This window comes from Pyrgilauda ruficollis, unplaced genomic scaffold, assembly GCF_017590135.1.
Source record: "Pyrgilauda ruficollis isolate IOZ18807 unplaced genomic scaffold, ASM1759013v1 scaffold21, whole genome shotgun sequence".
Taxonomy (NCBI): Eukaryota; Metazoa; Chordata; class Aves; order Passeriformes; family Passeridae; genus Pyrgilauda; species Pyrgilauda ruficollis.
In genome coordinates this window covers 8,789,635-8,803,338 of record NW_024520318.1, presented here as the reverse complement: position 1 = coordinate 8,803,338, position 13,704 = coordinate 8,789,635, and the positions used below count along the sequence as shown (strand labels likewise).

The 13,704-nt window shown below is 63.5% G+C and overlaps 2 protein-coding genes across 3 annotated transcripts; both read left to right on the top strand.

Moving 5' to 3' along the window:
- Positions 1–1,732: 1,732 nt before the first annotated feature.
- On the top strand, positions 1,733–8,131 carry PRSS56 (serine protease 56). Its single transcript, XM_041467911.1, has 16 exons — positions 1,733–1,877; positions 3,356–3,553; positions 4,058–4,111; positions 4,424–4,613; positions 4,711–4,819; positions 4,900–5,059; positions 5,199–5,341; positions 5,466–5,625; positions 5,710–5,898; positions 5,991–6,152; positions 6,297–6,360; positions 6,582–6,744; positions 7,129–7,282; positions 7,390–7,470; positions 7,723–7,829; positions 7,958–8,131. Exons 1-16 carry the CDS (start codon positions 1,733–1,735, stop codon positions 8,129–8,131), a joined length of 2,253 nt encoding a protein of 750 aa, XP_041323845.1.
- A 980-nt stretch (positions 8,132–9,111) lies between these two features.
- On the top strand, positions 9,112–13,221 carry CHRND (cholinergic receptor nicotinic delta subunit). Of its 2 annotated transcripts, none has more exons than XM_041467761.1 (12): positions 9,112–9,238; positions 9,921–10,066; positions 10,243–10,287; positions 10,378–10,487; positions 10,603–10,758; positions 10,963–11,078; positions 11,333–11,533; positions 11,860–11,971; positions 12,086–12,200; positions 12,394–12,595; positions 12,701–12,819; positions 12,906–13,221. In XM_041467761.1, exons 1-12 carry the CDS (start codon positions 9,187–9,189, stop codon positions 13,086–13,088), a joined length of 1,557 nt encoding a protein of 518 aa, XP_041323695.1. In that variant the 5' UTR covers positions 9,112–9,186; the 3' UTR covers positions 13,089–13,221. The 2 variants fall into 2 exon arrangements, with proteins under 2 accessions (XP_041323695.1, XP_041323694.1); XM_041467760.1 differs by having other exon boundaries at positions 9,130–9,238; positions 9,915–10,066.
- Positions 13,222–13,704: the final 483 nt, after the last annotated feature.

Sequence of the window (13,704 nt, the reverse complement as noted above, 5' to 3'; positions counted from 1 at the left end):
GGATCTGCCCGGGCCCCGGGGTCCCACTGCCGCCGCCGCCCGGGGCGGTCGAGCGCCTCGCCAATTAGGTTAATGGGGTTGGCACCGGCACCGGGAGCGGGGGGCACGGTGCGGCCGGGGGCGAACACCGCTCCGGCCTCAAGTACCCACGTGGGCACCGACTGCGGTCAGCAGAGCGATTGGACCCCCGCGTGTCACTGACGGGGGGGATCCGTGCGGGGACACCGGGACGGGGCGGGAGAGCGCTCCCCTGTGTGCCGTGGCGCTGTGTCCCCCCACGGCCCCGCCGTCCCCCGTGGGGCGGAGGCACAGCGTGCCCCCGCGGCCGAGGTGGGAGCCCGCGCGGCCGGGGCTTTCATCTGCGGCGAGCCTGTCGCCGTGCCAGCCGCGGGCAGCCCGTGCCTTTGATGTGCCACTGAAGCGGCATTGTCCGCGCCCCGCTGGCACCATCGCGGCCGGGAGGAGCGGGGGAGCGCGGGCACGGAGCCGCTCCTGCCCCTAATGGGGACTAGCACCCCCCGGACTCGAAATGGGGATGGGGACACGGGCACCTGCTGCACTCACTGAGGGCGGAGAGCGGGGCGTGGGTACTCCCTAGGGAGTACAGAGATTTGAGCACGGAGACCCCTGTTCCTCAGCGGACATGAGGGCACGGACACCCCCTACCCCTAGCAAAGACAGAGGTCTGGACACGGGCACCCATCTCTTCCCCCTAGCAAAGATGGACACCCCACAAATGGACTTGGGACCCAGAAACCCCAGTTCCTTTTACAAGGACATAGGTGGGGGCACGGGCATCTGCTGCACCCCGAAGAAGTGATGGAGACGCAGCTGCACTCTTTCACCAAAGGAGCTGAGGCTGGGCTCGTGGGCACAGGAGGGGGGGCAACTAGGGCAAGGCAATGGCATCCCAAAATGTGGTGTCAGTGACCAGCGGAGCTGCAGGCACTTAGCAGACTGTCCACATGGGCGGCTGAGTGTAGACCTCCTATCCCTGGAGCCAAAGCTGCCCCCATCGCAGGCACGCCGCTGAAGAAGAGAACAAGCAAGAAGGACAGCAGGTGACACGGTCTCACCTGCCCCTTGCCGGGTCACGTCCTCCTTCCTGCACCCCAGGCAGGACAGGGAATACTGCGGCGGGGGCATCGGGGGGGTATCCCGGGGGGCAGACGCTGCTCAGCACGGGGATGCAGTGCCCTTACGCGGCGCGATCTGTTCAGCCAGGGCTGGGCTGGCACAGAGAGCGGGGACCCCCCGCCCCGGACACCCCCGCCTTCCCTTCCCCCGCCTTGTCCGCTCGGCCGCTCCCGGCCCGCTGCCCGCCTTTGAAACCTCCGGCGGGGCTCCCACGCCCAGCCCGGGCCCCCCGCGCCCGCAGCCGCCGGTGCGTTCCCACCCGCCCGGGGCCCGCAGGAGGGAGGGTGGCGCGGCCAGGGCTTGGCGTGAAAATGATCAAGGGCCGCGGGCAGCGCCGGAGCGCAGCGCCCGTCTGATGCTGCCCGCCCGGAGGCCTCGTCGAACAAAGGCGGCATTGAGGCCCCGGCTGCGCCCCCCCCGCGCCCCCCGCCCCGAGCTGGCATCTTGGCGCGACATTAATGAACTCGCCTGTTTGTGCTCCCCCGGCCCCTCTCTCCTCCCACCGCCCGGGGGGCACCGTATATATCCATCCCTCTTTGCCTGCCTCGGGCATTTCGGGGGTTCCCCCCGCCTGCCCCCCTTTGCCCGCCCGGGGATGGAGCAAAGAGGGAAGAGGACACGGGACGGTCTTCTCGGGGTCCGGCTGGTCCCCCCTGTGCTTTTGCTGCCTCTGCTGCAGCTGGTGGGGGGGGCTCCCCTGGGCCAGAGGCTGTACCCCATGCCGGCCAGCATCCTGCAAGGTCAGTGGGGCACAGGGATGGGGGCGTCTTTGCGGGAGAGTTTGGCTGCAGATGGGGTGGCTGTAGGAGATGAGACCCTTGGGTTCACTCTCATGTAGGGTGGCAGCACAAGCAGGATGGCAAGGTCCTTGTCAAAACCACCTAAAACCTATGGCATGCCTGTGCTGCCTGGAGTGTGTTAAGTGCTGCCAGTGGCACTGGGGGACACAGCGGGTGCAGGGAGTGCTGTGGTTTATGCCCTGTGGCACCAGCACTGTGCCACTTCCAGGGGACAATCTGCCAGGGCATGGCCGGCAGGAAGGTGGCTCTGCATGGGTACAGGTGGTCACAGATAGGGGCACACGGGGGGATGCACACGTTGGGCTGGCACAGGACTGCACACACATGGGCACATGCAGGAACATGCAGACATGGGCACACGGACCCTGGTGCACAAAAGTGTGCCCTCAAAAGTGTGCACAGAGGCACACATGTGGGCACACCTGCCTGGGTTCACACCCTGCCTCCATGTAAAACAGGAACACAGAGGCCTGGGCAAACACCCAGGTGTGCATGTGCCAGCTCCAGCAGGGAGGTGACACTGGTGGCTGTCACTCTAGGCAATGTCAAAGGGCGACAGGCCATGCCCAGCCCGACACCTGCCATGGCAATATAGGAGCGCAGGCACCAGGCGGGCTGGGGACACCCCGTGGCTGTGGTGGGGGGCAGCAATGGGGGCTCTGGGGGTCTGAGCACCCTGTGTGTACCCATCAGCGCTGTCCAGCCGGGGGACGCTGGTGCTGGAGGCGGCTCTGAGGAGCGCACTGCTGGCGCTGGAGCGGGCGCTGTCGGAGCAGCAGCGGCAGCGGGGTGCCTGCGGGCTCTGTGCCCCCTGCCTCTTCCCACCCTGCGCCAACATCACCGGCCGCTGCCCACGTGAGTCATGACCCCATTACCCCCACTGCCCTGCCCTGTCCCCAGGAGACCCTACCCAAGTAGAACCCAGGATCCCCAGCCAAATGTAGCCCAGGGGTCCTATCCAAACACCATCCCATGCCCAGAAGATCCTACCAAAACCTGCACCCATGCCTGGAGACTCTACCCAAACATTTGGATGCCTACATCATCCCCTAGAAATCCTATCAAAATGATACCTCAAGATCTTACCCAAACCATACTCATCCCCTACAGGCTTAGCCTACAGGCTTTTGCCAAAACAGCACCCAGAGTCCTGAAATATATCCCTAACTGCTAACGACCCTGCCCAAGCAGTTCCCCTTGTATCTAGATCTTTGCCAATCACCTGGAGCCCTATCCAAATCATTGCCTGATCCCTTGTGAACTTTTCAGATATTCACCCCAAAAACCTACCCCAGTACCCAGAAGACCCTACCAAACCATGCTGACTCCACAGCCTATCATGCTCCCTTCCCACCCATCCCAAAGCAGAGGAGCACAGGGAGGACACGGCGATGCCCACAGCCCTGCTGTCCTTGCAGCACCAGCTGTGCCCCCTGCCATGCCCCCCAGCTGCCAGGCCCTGCTGGATGCCCAGGCACTGCCCGAGCTGCCCCAGCGCAACTGGGCGCTGAGCCAGGCCTGTGCCCCCTACCAGCGCCTGTGCCCCCCCGAGGGGGCCCTGCACACCTGCACCCCGCTCAGCGCCCAGCTCTGCCGCCACCGCCTCCAGGAGTGCCGTGAGTGGACACCCGCACCCCCCTGGCTCCTCCCAGAGATGGGAGACCCTACAATAACAAATGGAGTTTCCCCAGGGGATGCTTGGAAGGGATATGGGGTGTCGGGGTGACAGAGGGTGCTGGGATGGAGTGGGGAGGTGGTGGAGGTGTGGGTATGATAGAGTGATAAGGGATCTCTGATGGGATGGAAGGCTGGGAGATGGATCTGGGAAGGGAATTGGAGATTTGGGGGATGGAGGTATTCGGAGCGATGGGCAAACTGGGCTAGGCTGGGACACTGAGGGGCAATGAACAATCTGTGGTGGGAGAAGTGGGCAAGGGGAGACTGGGCATACTGAGTCACTGGGGGTGATGAGCACTCCCTGGGGTGGTACAGGGATGTTTGTTCGGGCTGAGGGGGGTCTGGGGACACTGAAAGGAACTGGAGCGACTTCAGGACAGCAGGGACAGCAGGTGGACATCGGTGGGGAGTGTCCCGCATGCCGTGACAGCCTGTCCCTGCAGAGACAGTGGCCGCAGCCCCGAGTCCTGACGCAGCAGCGGAGGCGGCAATGCCAGGTGAGCCGGGGCGGCCCCGCCGTGCCCACGCCACCCCCCACCACTCCGGCGGGCGCCCCCGGCCCCCGGCTGCCTGCTGGGCCGGGGGGCAGAGGTTAGCGTCGGCAGCTGCCGGGCTGCGGGGTGCCCCCGGCCCTCCGCCCGCTCGCCTCCGTGAGCACGATGAGGCTTGACAGCGCGCCCGACGCGCCTCACGTCCCGCCACCCCCTCCACCTGCCACGGCCATCCCGGCCGCCCGAGCCCACCTGGGAGACGGGGTGTCCGGCAGCCGGCCAGAAGGACGCCCCCCTCATCCCGACTTTGTCCCCCAGGGAGCTGTGGGCGCCGCGGGGTCCCACAAGCCAACGGCACAACCCCCCGAGGACGGATCATGGGCGGCAGCGTGGCCCCGCGGGGCGCCTGGCCCTGGCTGGTGTCGGTGCGGCTGCACGGGGAGCTGATGTGCGGAGGGGTGCTGGTGGGGCGCTCCTGGGTCCTCACGGCGGCACACTGCTTTGGCGGGTACGGTGCGGGCACGGCAGTGCGGGGATGATGCCTGCAGAGGCGGGCACGGGGAAGTACCATCACCTCTGTAACTGGCTGCCCCCCACCCCGCCAGGAACCGCAACGAGCTGGCGTGGACAGTGGTGGTGGGCGACCACGAGCTGGGCAAGCCGGGAGCGGGCAAGCGGGCAGTGCCCGTCCGGCGCATCCTGCCTCACCCTAAGGTCGGTGGAGGTGGGCACCACTCCCACCTCCCTGTGCATGCCCCAGAAGCGCACACCGACATCCCCACATCTCCTTCCAGTTTAACCCCAAGACGTTCCACGGCGACCTGGCGCTGCTGGAGCTGGCAGTGCCGCTGGCCCCATCACCCACCGTCAGCCCCGTGTGCCTTCCCAGCGGCTCCGCCGAGCCCAGCCCCGGCACCCCCTGCTACATCGCGGGCTGGGGCTCCCTCTACGAAGGTGAGAGACTCCGTGAGGTGTTCTCCTCTGTGCCCTCTCTGGTGCCCAGCCCCAGCGCACCGAGGCAGGGCAGGGGGATGTGAAAGAAAGGGAGATGTCCGGGCACAGGGGACCCCGTAACGGGTGCCTTGCCTGGCAGAGGGACCAGCAGCCGACGTGGTGATGGAGGCACAGGTGCCCCTGCTCAGCCAGGAGACGTGCCGGGGTGCCCTGGGCAAGGACCTTCTCACCAGTGCCATGTTCTGTGCTGGGTATTTGTCTGGAGGCATCGACTCCTGCCAGGTAAAACCGTGCCTGAGGGACTGACAGCGTCCCACTCCAAAAATCCCTCACACAGTGCCGGGCACGACACAGCCCATCAGTATAGCTGGGGTCCCAGCCCAATGCACCGGCATTTCCCCTGCAGGGCGACTCAGGGGGGCCGCTGGCATGTGAGGACCCCACTTCGCACCGCTTTGTCCTCTACGGTATCACCTCGTGGGGTGATGGCTGCGGCGAGCGGGGCAAACCGGGAGTCTACACCCGTGTCACTGCCTTCACGGACTGGCTGAGTCTCCAGATGGACTGTGAGTGCTCCTGGCTGCACCGCAGGCGGCACGGAGATGCCCACGGGGTTTTCAGCACTCATGGCAGCACCGGTTCTCTCACAGCTGCCCCTGGCAGCCTAGAACCGAGCTGCTTCGACCTGCTGGCCGTGGCGCAGCTGCCCCCCGAGCAGCAGTCCCCGGAGCGCTCCCGTCTCTGCGCCTTCTACGCCGGGTCCTGTCGGGCACCTCAGGGTCGGGCCACCTGTGCCCGTGTGGCTGAGGAGACCTGCCACGCCAGGACGAGAAGATGTGGTGAGCTGGGGGTCATGCCAGGGCTAGGGTATAGGGAGGGACCCCATTTCTGGGGTGGGGCCAGGGTCACGTCTCTCCCTCTATGCCCACAGAGCTGCACTCCTACGCCCAGACCTTGGTGGATCTCTTGCACCAGGCTGGGGACTTCATCCGAAACCAGTTTGATTTCTCCTTCCTCACCCGCACTCTGCCTCAGCTCCTGGGAAAGATCTACGGGCACTTCTTCCCTCCCCGTGTCCGCAGGGATGCCCCAGGTACTCTCTCAGGCTGGACCACCCCATGCCCACTTGGGGTCCTCTCAGTCTCCCCTATGCTGGTGGTTGGAGCACCAGCAGCCTGCCCTGGCTTCCCAACAGGGCTCCTCTATCCCTTGTTCTGTCCTTTTCTTCTCCCCACAGGCCTGGCTGTGGCAGGGGGCCAATCCAGCCGCACAGCAGTGGGACCCCAGAGACCCCTCAGCAGGTGAGGCCCATGGCTCCCTCAGGTGGGCCACGGGATGAGGGGCTAAAGAGGCTGGGGAGGTGGTTGAGATACTGGTGGGCACTGACATGCCATTTTGGGGACAGCCTGAAGCATTGGGATCCTGTTCCTGCTGCTAGCAGGGCACTCCCCCAGGGTGCCCAGGTGGGGTGCAGAGGGTGGCACTGCCCACCCAGTCTGAGCTCGCCCCATTGTGCTTCCAGGTGGGGGGACAGGCGGCTGCCCCCCTTTGCAGATCTTTTTGGGTTAGTGGGACCCCAGCTGCAGGACTGGGTGGAGGCTCTGAGGACTGTGGCAGGGGGCAGTCACCTGATGACAACACGGGACAGGGAGCAGCTTTCTGGGGAGATGCAGCTCTTCCTGCAGGTATGTGGGGAGGGACAGGCTGGGGGAACACCTGTCCTCTTGTGACTGGGCCACCAGGGACCAAACCCCTTCAGTTCCCCCGTGTCCTCTCCTGACACCCCTTGGGTCCATTGTCCTCTGTGCAGCTGCAGAAGTGGCATCTCTCACTTTGCCACCACAGAAGGGGCATCTCACCCTCCTCAAATAAACCAGTGCTCCGAGTCCAGCCAGTGCAGAGCCAGCCATGGGTCTGACCCTGCAGCTTAGCATCTGACCCAACACAGCCACAAAGCACTTGCATGTCACCAATGCCCTGTCTGACAGCAGCACACCCATGCCCTCACTCTGCCACCGTGCCCTGTGGGTGCCTCATCACCCATCCTGTCCCACCCTTCCCTTTGTCAGGGTGAGGATGTGGCGGAGGAGATGCTGGCACAGGGACAAGCTTTCCTCAGCCAGCTGCGGGCAGAGCTGGACCTTGGCACCACGCTGGAAGCCATGGAGCCACAACAGGCATCTGGAGAGCTGGCAGGGACCCCCGTGCCAAGCCATGAACCCCGTGAGCCTGGAGGGACTGGGGGCACTGGGGCAGCAGGGTGTCCATCCACCGGCCAGATCTGTGTCCGGGCAGTGCCCGCCGGTGTTTTACACCTCTCTCCGTGGCAGGGAGGGAGAAACGGGAACTGGCACCCACGGAGCTGCCCAGGATAGAGGAGGAAGAGGAGGAGGAGGCAGGTGTGGGCAGAGGTAAGCTCCCACAGATACCACGGGGTGCTAGGTATCACCATGGGAATGGTGACAAGCTCAGCCTTGCACCCCTGTCTCAGGGCTGTCCCATTTCAGTGGGACAGTTTTGCTATATTCCCCCACTCTGCCCATGCTCCCCTGCTGTCCCCAGAGCAAGGGCGCTCCTCCCTGTGCTGGGCAGCAGCATGGTGCCCCCAGGGTCCATCCCTGATGTCCCTTCCATGTCTCTCCTGCCTGTCCCAGGGGTTGCAGCCTGCCCTGGCCTCAACGAGTCGGCAGTGCGGGTGGGCGCGGTGCGGGACCTGTACGCCTGGGTGCTGCGGGTGCCCGAGGCACACCTGGCCATGACCTTCCAAGAGGTGAGTGCCCCATCCAGCCGCCCCGGGCCACACACCCTGGCAGCCAGGCAGTGCCATCCCCCAGCCTGCCACTGTCCCACTCTGCCCATGGCTCCCCTGGGACTCATGGTGCTGTTGTCTCCCCACAGATCCTGGTGGACTTGGGCTCCAAAAACACCAAGGGACTGTACCGGGCGCAGGTTCGGGCCACTGTAGGGGGCCGCCCCACGGCCTTCACTGGCCTTGTGGGGCTGGAGAGTGACACACTGGCCCGTAGCATGCCTGGCCTCGTCGCTCTGGCACTCGAAGCGCTGAAAACCTAATGGGGCAGTGTGCCAGCATGGGGAGAGGGCACTGGGCAGGTGTCCCTTATGTCCTTCGAATACACTCCACTCCCAGTCTTAGGCTCTTCCACCCCTTTGTCCCCAGTTGTACCTCAGTCTCTCTTCCCACCAGCACTTCCTTACTTCCCCCGTGCAATGGGTCCTGGTGAGTACCTGAAGCATCTCAGCCAGGAATCATGGTCCTCCTCTCCCCTGGAACCCCCACCTTGGCAAGCCCACCCTCACCCCATCTTCCCCAGAGGCACCTGAGCTGTTATTTATTTGTACAGAGAAGGTTTATTTTTCAATAAAGAAGGGCTCTATTTTCCAGTAGCTGGTGAATGTGAAGCGAGTGCTGTGCTACAGAGTGCTGGTGAAGTGGGTGACGGGGGATGGACTTTCCAGGGGAGCTATGATGTCCCATCGCATCCCCCTTCCTATCCTCCTTGTACTCTGAAGTGATGCCTTCAGCCTTGGCTCCTGCTGTGCCCACCCTGGCACAGACTCCCCAGCCCCTTCCCCAGGGGTCAGACACCCTCCTCTCCATGCAGCACCCTCAGCACAACACTGGTGCTCACCCTGGTGACAGCCCTCTGGGACCCACATGAAACCTCCCAATGCAGGGGCCGAGTGTGCCCAGGGTCAGTGGTCAGTGGTGGGTGCCAGTCCTGTGCTTGGGCATCAGTGGGTACCCTGGGGACCCTGCTGTGGGGACCCTGCCACTCCGAGCAGCATCACTGGGACTGCTGAGCAGCAGGGCAGGGGCGGCTGCTCCCGTGCCCAGCAGTGCCTGTGCTGCAGTGCCCAGGCTCAGGGTGATGGGCTGACACCCGTGGGGCCAGCAAGGCCAGCTGTGCCTGCCCATCTCCCCTTCCCTGCACGTGGGGGTGCCGGAAGAGAGGGGCTGGAGCAGCTCTCTGGTGCTGGTACCCTTCCCCCTCAGCACCTGGCACCATCCATCTCCCACTCCCTCCGGCAGCCGGACATCCGCTCAGCCAGGCCAGGCAGGGAAGCAGCCAGGGCCTGGCACGGCGTGAGGGCACCGCGGGCACGGCATGGGGAGCCTGCTGCAGCAGCTGGCCCTGCTCGGGGCACTGATGCTGTCGGGTGAGCAGGGTCTGGGTCATGGGGTGCCCTGCTGCTCTGCTGCATGGGGTGCCCACGGGGTTATGAGTCCCCTCGACAGGGTTGGTGGGGGATGATGGTGGCAGGGTCCAAATTGGGCACCAGGGTCCCCAGGGCTGCATTTTGGATATTACCTGGCAGAGTCAGCTCACTGCGTGTCCTTTGTGCTTTTTTCCTGGCTGTGCCACCTAGAGCCATGTCCCTACCTGGACTATGTGCTGTCAGTGCACAGTGTCATTGTATCCATGTGTCCCTGTGTCTGTCTGTGCTGAATCCATGACCACGTGTCCCTGCACACACTGGGTCCGTGTCCATGAGTCCATGTGTGTTCTGTGTGTACAGCCACCTACGTGCACAGTTCCACCACATCTGTATCCAAATGTCTCATGTCTGTGTCCCTCTCTGTGCTGGGTTTGTATCTGTGTGTCCCTCTGCGTCTGTGCCCACGTCCTTGTCCCGTGACCATGTGTGACCATGTGCTCCCACATGTCTGTCATTCCTGCACGTCCATGTCTGCTCTCCCGTGCAGCACAGACATGCAGTGTCCTGGCCTGTTCCTCTCCCCTCTATTCTTATACCACCCTGCCCTTGCCGAGCATCCTGGGGGTGGCACTGGGCCCAGTAACCCTTGAACCCCCTGGTTTGCCTGATCCCACACCCCCAGGTGGGCTCTGTGGGAACCAGGAGGAGCGGCTCATCCACCACCTGTTCGAGGAGAAGGGCTATGACAAAGAGTTGCGCCCTGTGGTCTCCACTGATGAGGTTGTGGACGTCTACCTGGCCCTCACCCTCTCCAACCTCATCTCACTGGTGAGTCCCATGGGCAGGGCCCACTGTGGGGTGTCCCCCAGCCATGCCTCACCCCTAGGGCTGGTTGCATGGGAGGGATCCCTGAGGCTGCTGTTCCAACCCTGGTTGGTGAGGGTTGGGGGTCCTGGGCTGGGGGCACACCCTGGCACCTCACTGCCCCATGTTGCTGTTTGCAGAAAGAGGTGGACGAGACGCTCACCACCAACGTATGGCTCGAGCACGTGAGTAGGGACAGGTGTCACAGCATCCGTCGTGCCACCATGGGGTGGCCCAGCATGGTGAGGCAGTGACCTGAGGATCCTCCCCTCCAGGGCTGGACCGATTACCGCCTGCAGTGGAACAAGTCTGAGTTTGGGGGTGTTGAGGTGCTCCGCCTGCCGCCAGACATGCTGTGGCTGCCGGAGATAGTCCTGGAGAACAAGTGAGCTGTGCCTTAATTTCCCCTCCCAGTCCGTCTGAACTGTTCCCAGTGCATGTCCAGGGCTCCCCTGGCCCCTTCCCAGACGTGCCATAACCTTGTCTCCCTGCTGGCACAGCAATGATGGGCTCTTCGAGGTTGCCTACTACTGCAACGTCCTCATCTACGACACGGGCTACGTCTACTGGCTGCCACCCGCCATCTTCCGCAGCACCTGCCTCATCAACGTGGACTTCTTCCCGTTCGACTGGCAGAACTGCTCCCTGAGATTCAGGTGCTGGGTGGCTGGGTCAGGGCAGCAATGTGGCCATGGCATGCCTGGGTGCTTGCTGCTGCCAGCGCCTCCCCTTGCTGTCGAGGTGCAGCAAGGTGGGGGTCTGCAGCTGACTTGGTGGCCTCCTCATGCTGGAGGTCAGGGTGGGTTGGGTGGTGGGTACCCAGCAGCCCCTCACTGTCTGACCCCCTGGCTGTGATCCAGGTCGCTGGCATACAGTGCCCTGGAGATCAACATACACTTGAAGACAGACAGTGACCCAGACACAGGGAGGTCTTACCCAGTGGAGTGGATCATCATTGATCCCGAAGGCTTCACAGGTAATGCTGGTGCTCTCTGTCATGTCCTGTGGCAGTGGGACACCCTGTAAAGGTCAGGGGTGGGGAGGGCATTCTGGAGTGGGGGCACACTGCCATGGAGAAACTTCACTACCTGGGGCTTTGGCATCCTAGCACTCATTCCACCTTGGAATGCTATCCACACCCTGAGGGGGGAGGCTGGTGCTAGGGGACATGATGAGGACGGTCATGGCAGGTGTCCCCCATGCCATGTGCTGTCCCCTGTGCCCTGGCAGAGAATGGGGAATGGGAAATCATCCACCGCCCAGCCCGCAAGAACATCTACCCTGACATTCCCCCGGACACCAGTGAGCACCAGGACATCACGTTCTACCTCATCATCAAACGAAAGCCGCTCTTCTATGTCATCAACATCGTCATACCCTGCATCCTCATCGCCTTCATGGTCATCCTCGTCTTCTACCTGCCCGCTGACAGTGAGTGAGCCCTGTGGCACGTGTGCCAGTAATGGCCACGGGGCACCTCTGTGTCCCACACCTGCACAAGGCAACACCCCAATGCCCAACATGAGGGCATCCTAGAACTGGAATATCCCCATGTAGAACACCATCACCCCAGCCAAGCATCCTGGCAGAGGTGCACTTGGGCACAGATATCCCATGTGGGCCCCCAGGGTACTCCCATAACAGAAAAGCCCTTATGGGGCACTGTATCATGGGACACTGGAAGGGCAACCCTGGCACTGGGGACTCTGCTAGAGGCACCTGGGGCAAGGTTTGCCTTGAGCTTACCTGTTCTTCAGGTGGTGAGAAGATGACCCTGGTAATCTCAGTGCTCCTGGCCCAGTCTGTCTTCCTCCTGCTGATCTCCCAGCGCCTGCCTGCCACTTCCCACGCCATCCCCCTCATCGGCAAGTGAGTCCTGGCTACCACAGTGGGGGCATTGTGGAGTCCCTTGGTGCAGAGGGCAGCTCTGCCTGTGCCCAGTCCCTGTGGCAATGCCAGCTCCAAGACCATGCTCCCTGCCAGGTATCTGCTTTTTATCATGCTTCTGGTGACAGCCGTGGTGATCATCTCCGTCGTGGTCCTCAACTTCCACTTCCGCACCCCCAGCACCCACATCATGTCTGACTGGGTCAGAGAGGTGAGCAGGGTGTGGGCTGGGGTGGCTGCACTGCTGGGTACAAGGGTCACACTGTACCCCACAGAGAGCATGGGACAGCAGAGCCCTGGCATTGCATCTGCGCCAGATGGAGTTTGTGGGCAGAAAGTGGGGACAAGGTAGCAACACATTGGGGAGGTGGCCAAGGGACATGACACTCCCTCTTGTGTCCCAGGTCTTCCTGGAGAGCCTGCCCCGGCTGCTGGGCATGACACAGCCGACCGAGAGCGCGGCGGGCGCCCCGTGCATCCGGCGCTGCAGCTCGGCCGGCTACATCGCCAAGGCAGAGGAATACTTCAGCGTCAAGTCCCGCAGCGAGCTCATGTTCGAGAAGCAGTCGGAGCGGCACGGGCTGACCAGCCGCATCACCCCTGCCCGTGAGCCACAGCCCCTCTGCAGGGACAGGGGGGGGATGGCGGGGGTGGGGTCTCCAGGGCTGGCAGCCCTTCGGGGCCCATCTCACCGCCCCCTCTCATCCCCAGGCTTGATGCCGCCGGGCATGGACTCAGGAGAGGAGCAGCCCTCCGAGCACATGAAACCCGTTATCGACAATGCCAACTACATTGTCAAGCACATGAGGGATGAAAACAGCTACAACGAGGTGGGGACATGGGCACTGGGAGGGCAGGGGGAGCTCCCTGAGCCCACTGTGCCCCCACACTGCCTGGCTGCTGGCTGTCTCCACAGGAGATTGACAACTGGAACCGTGTGGCCCGGACCCTGGACCGCCTGTGCTTCTTCCTCATCACCCCCACGCTGGTGGTGGGCACCCTCTGGATCTTCCTCATGGGCATCTACAACCACCCACCACCACTGCCCTTTGCCGGAGACCCCTACGACTACCGGGAGGAGAACAAGCGCTTCATCTAGGGGGCTGTGGGGATCCCATGTGCCAGCCTCTCCCCCATCTCTCTTGGTTTGGGAAAATAAAGCTTCTTGCCATGGGGTGCTGAACTGGTGGCTGCCCTCAGTGTGCCCCAATGGGCATGATGCCCAGCCTGAACACTGTGTGTGTCCTGGGATGCCCACCCAGGGAATGGGTGTTGTTGGATGTCCTGCGTGTGGTGGACCCCAGCTGTGGCCAGAAGGGGTGTGGTGGTACTGGCCCTGCTACCCCTGTGGGCTGGGCACTTGGGGCAGGTTGGGCTGGGGAAGGAGCTGGCCCCCAGCATGGCAGACCCACTGCAGCTGGCAGAGATGCCATCAGTGCCCACATTTCTCCCCTGCCCCCATGATCCCCCACAGTGTCCCCCCAGCACACCCCATCCCACAGTGCAAGGCAGGGGGCCCGGAGAGGTGTCTCCTTCCCCAGCTCAGCAGTGGCATGCCAGGGCTCTGGTTTCAGGGGACACCTCTGACGTGCCCCCACCGGCAGTGGCCCAGGACAGCTGTCACATCCTCTCCACTGAGCCAGGAATCTCGCCACACCCCTGCACCCCCATCCCCCTCTCCCTGTGACCCTCCTACGCAGGGGCTGGAAGGATTT

Coding starts and splice junctions, on each gene's coding strand:
- PRSS56 (XM_041467911.1), top strand. CDS start 1,733: ATGGAGCAAAGAGGGAAGAGGACACGGGACGGTCTTCTCGGGGTCCGG. Junction 3,554..4,057: donor CCACCGCCTCCAGGAGTGCC/GTGAGTGGACAC, acceptor CTGTCCCTGCAG/AGACAGTGGCCGCAGCCCCG. Junction 5,899..5,990: donor CGCCAGGACGAGAAGATGTG/GTGAGCTGGGGG, acceptor CTATGCCCACAG/AGCTGCACTCCTACGCCCAG.
- CHRND (XM_041467760.1), top strand. CDS start 9,187: ATGGGGAGCCTGCTGCAGCAGCTGGCCCTGCTCGGGGCACTGATGCTG. Junction 10,067..10,242: donor TCTCCAACCTCATCTCACTG/GTGAGTCCCATG, acceptor TGCTGTTTGCAG/AAAGAGGTGGACGAGACGCT. Junction 11,972..12,085: donor GCCATCCCCCTCATCGGCAA/GTGAGTCCTGGC, acceptor GCTCCCTGCCAG/GTATCTGCTTTTTATCATGC.